This window comes from Galeopterus variegatus, unplaced genomic scaffold (assembly GCF_000696425.1).
Source record: "Galeopterus variegatus unplaced genomic scaffold, G_variegatus-3.0.2 Scaffold4103, whole genome shotgun sequence".
NCBI lineage: Eukaryota > Metazoa > Chordata > Mammalia > Dermoptera > Cynocephalidae > Galeopterus > Galeopterus variegatus.
Window position 1 is genome coordinate 24,856 of NW_007730214.1, and position 2,659 is coordinate 27,514.

The 2,659-nt window shown below is 47.4% G+C and overlaps 1 protein-coding gene across 1 annotated transcript in view; it reads left to right on the forward strand.

Moving 5' to 3' along the window:
* The window catches only part of MAS1 (MAS1 proto-oncogene, G protein-coupled receptor), a 12,019-nt gene extending 10,262 nt beyond the window's left edge, over positions 1-1,757 (forward strand). Inside the window, exon 3 of the mRNA XM_008586757.1 lies at positions 514-1,757. Within this exon, the coding sequence (XP_008584979.1) occupies positions 550-1,527 (978 nt within the window). The 5' untranslated portion in view covers positions 514-549 and the 3' untranslated portion in view covers positions 1,528-1,757. The remainder of the gene's footprint in view (positions 1-513) is intronic.
* The last annotated feature ends 902 nt before the right edge of the window (positions 1,758-2,659 follow it).

Here is a 2,659-nt window from a genome sequence, read left to right on the forward strand (position 1 = left end):
GTTTGCATGTTAAATTATCTTGGTACATGCTTTTAAACACACCTGTCCTAGGTGCTCCCTCACATTACCCACTGCTTAGGGCACTTCATGTATTTAAAACCAACACAGCAACATTCCCCAAACATGCATTTTGTCATCGAATTTCAAAGCAATCAGCCTGGTCCCTCAGGCAAGGAAACAGCGACACCGAAGATGAATGATTTTCAGACGCCATCGGGAAAGCTCAGGCTGAACTGGAAATGGGTACCGGGGCTGCTGCTGTCCTGCTCTGTATCCTCTTTGGCCCTGAGCTGCAAGCAGATCGTAGTGCAGAATGAAGGGCGACGGGGACCACAAAAGAATCCGTTCTCACTCCTGGTGACAGGTCTTATTTCACCACTGTTAGAATTGTACCATCTATCACATTTTTTTTTATATCATGAAGGTTATGATCTACAGCTGAAATTCACCAGTTTGAATTCACCAATTCTCACGTGTTGTTTGTTTTTGTTTTTGCTCTTGACTTATTTACAGAAAGTCACCTGAAGAGCCCCCGCCCGAGGCCTCCTCATGGATGAGACAAACGTGACATCGTTTACTGTCGAGGGTCCCGCAAACGCCTCAAGCAGCGGGAACACCTCGGTGGGACAGTCGCGCCCACAAATTCCAGTCGTGCACTGGGTCATTCTCAGCATTTCCCCGGTGGGGCTTGTTGAAAATGGAATTCTCCTCTGGTTCCTCTGTTTCCGGATGAGAAGAAACCCCTTCACTGTCTACATCGCCCACTTGTCCGCCGCGGACATCTCATTACTCTTTTGTATTTTTATTCTGTCTATTGACTATGCTTTAGAGTATGAGCTTTCTTCTGGCCATTACTACACAATTGTCACATTGTCGGTGACTTTTCTGTTTGGCTACAACACGGGCCTCTATCTGCTGACGGCCATCAGTGTGGAGAGGTGCCTGTCCGTCCTCTACCCCATCTGGTACCGATGCCACCGCCCCAAGCACCAGTCGGCATTTGTCTGTGCTCTCCTGTGGGCTCTTTCTTGCTTAGTGACCACCATGGAGTATGTCATGTGCATCGACAGTGGGGAAGAGAGTCACTCTCGGAGTGACTGCAGGGCAGTCATCATCTTCATCGCCATTCTGAGTTTCCTGGTCTTCACTCCACTCATGGTGGGATCCAGCACCATCTTGGTAGTGAAGATCCGCAAGAACACGTGGGCACCCCACTCTTCCAAGCTGTACCTGGTCATCACGTTCACCATCATCATATTCCTCCTCTTTGCCATGCCCATGAGACTCCTCTACCTGCTGTACTCTGAGCACTGGTCCACCTTTGGGAACCTCCACCACATTTCTCTCCTCTTCTCCACAATCAACAGTAGTGCCAACCCTTTCATTTACTTCTTCGTGGGCAGCAGCAAGAAGAAGCGGTTCAAGGAATCCTTGAAAGTGGTTCTGACCAGGGCTTTCAAAGATGACATGCAAGCTAGACGCCAGGAAGACAGCGGTAATACTGTCACAGTTGAGACTGTCGTCTGAGGACCACAGAGGGAAATTGTGGACTAAGATGGTGGAACACAGAGAATTTTTACTTTGTGCTTGGAATACAACTGGAGTGTGCCCTAAATATGATACAGAAGGACACTCCACCCCGCATGCATGAGATACTAATTATTGGTGTACCGTATCCTCTGGAAATGCCCAATAGGTGTCGGGCCTTTGTCATTTCTGTGCTTATCAAAACCGCTTTCTGTTCTTCTCAGCTCTTCCAGCAGTGGGGCCTTTGTCATTTCTGTGCTTATCAAAACCGCTTTCTGTTCTTCTCAGCTCTTCCAGCAGCATTTTATCATGAACCATAAACACTACTCCAGCAAGAATATTTACAGACATGTATAGGAAAAGGTAACAAAGCATTTGTTGGGACTTGAGGACACAGCACAGTGTAGTGAGAACAGGGTTTTTGAGTCAGGTTGGCTCTGTCCATTGCTACCTGTGTGACCTCAGGCAAGTGCTTTAACCTCTGGGAGCCTCATTTCCTCACTTATAAAATGGTAACAGTACTAGGCTATCCCTCCCAGCGTTATTGCCACATGGAATGGGAAGATAAGGTATGCAGAGCAGCACCTGGTACATTTTCAATGTCCAATAAGCAGCCGTCTCTCTTTACGCCTTTAAGTGGAAGACAAAACTCATATTTCTGTTTTGCAAAGCACACACACACACACACACACACACACACAGAGCTCTATCATGTACAAATACTGTTGCATGCATTTAAATGTTGAGAGCTTTTCATGGCATGACACCTCTGTTGAAAACACGGGCAGGTGCTGTAATGATCTAACCAGCCATGTGCCAAAGCCTCACTCCAGGCTGGGAAGGAAAACATTTGGCCACTAGTAGAGGAGTTTCTCATGGCTTCCCTTCCCTCTGTGGGAATACTAGATGGAAGGAAAGTCAGGTTTTGAAATCCTTTGACGGCATGTAAGTTGTCACGAGTGGAACTTAATTCATGAGTTCAAGAGGGTAGATTGTGCTTGTGAAGACCCCCCCTCTGTGAAGTGGTGGGTTATTTATGGCCACTAAGTCCTGTCCTGCGGCCAGATGCAGCTCTCTGCACCTCTATGCCTCCTCCTTCTGAGGCATTTGTCTGCCTCATTCTTGGAAAGAG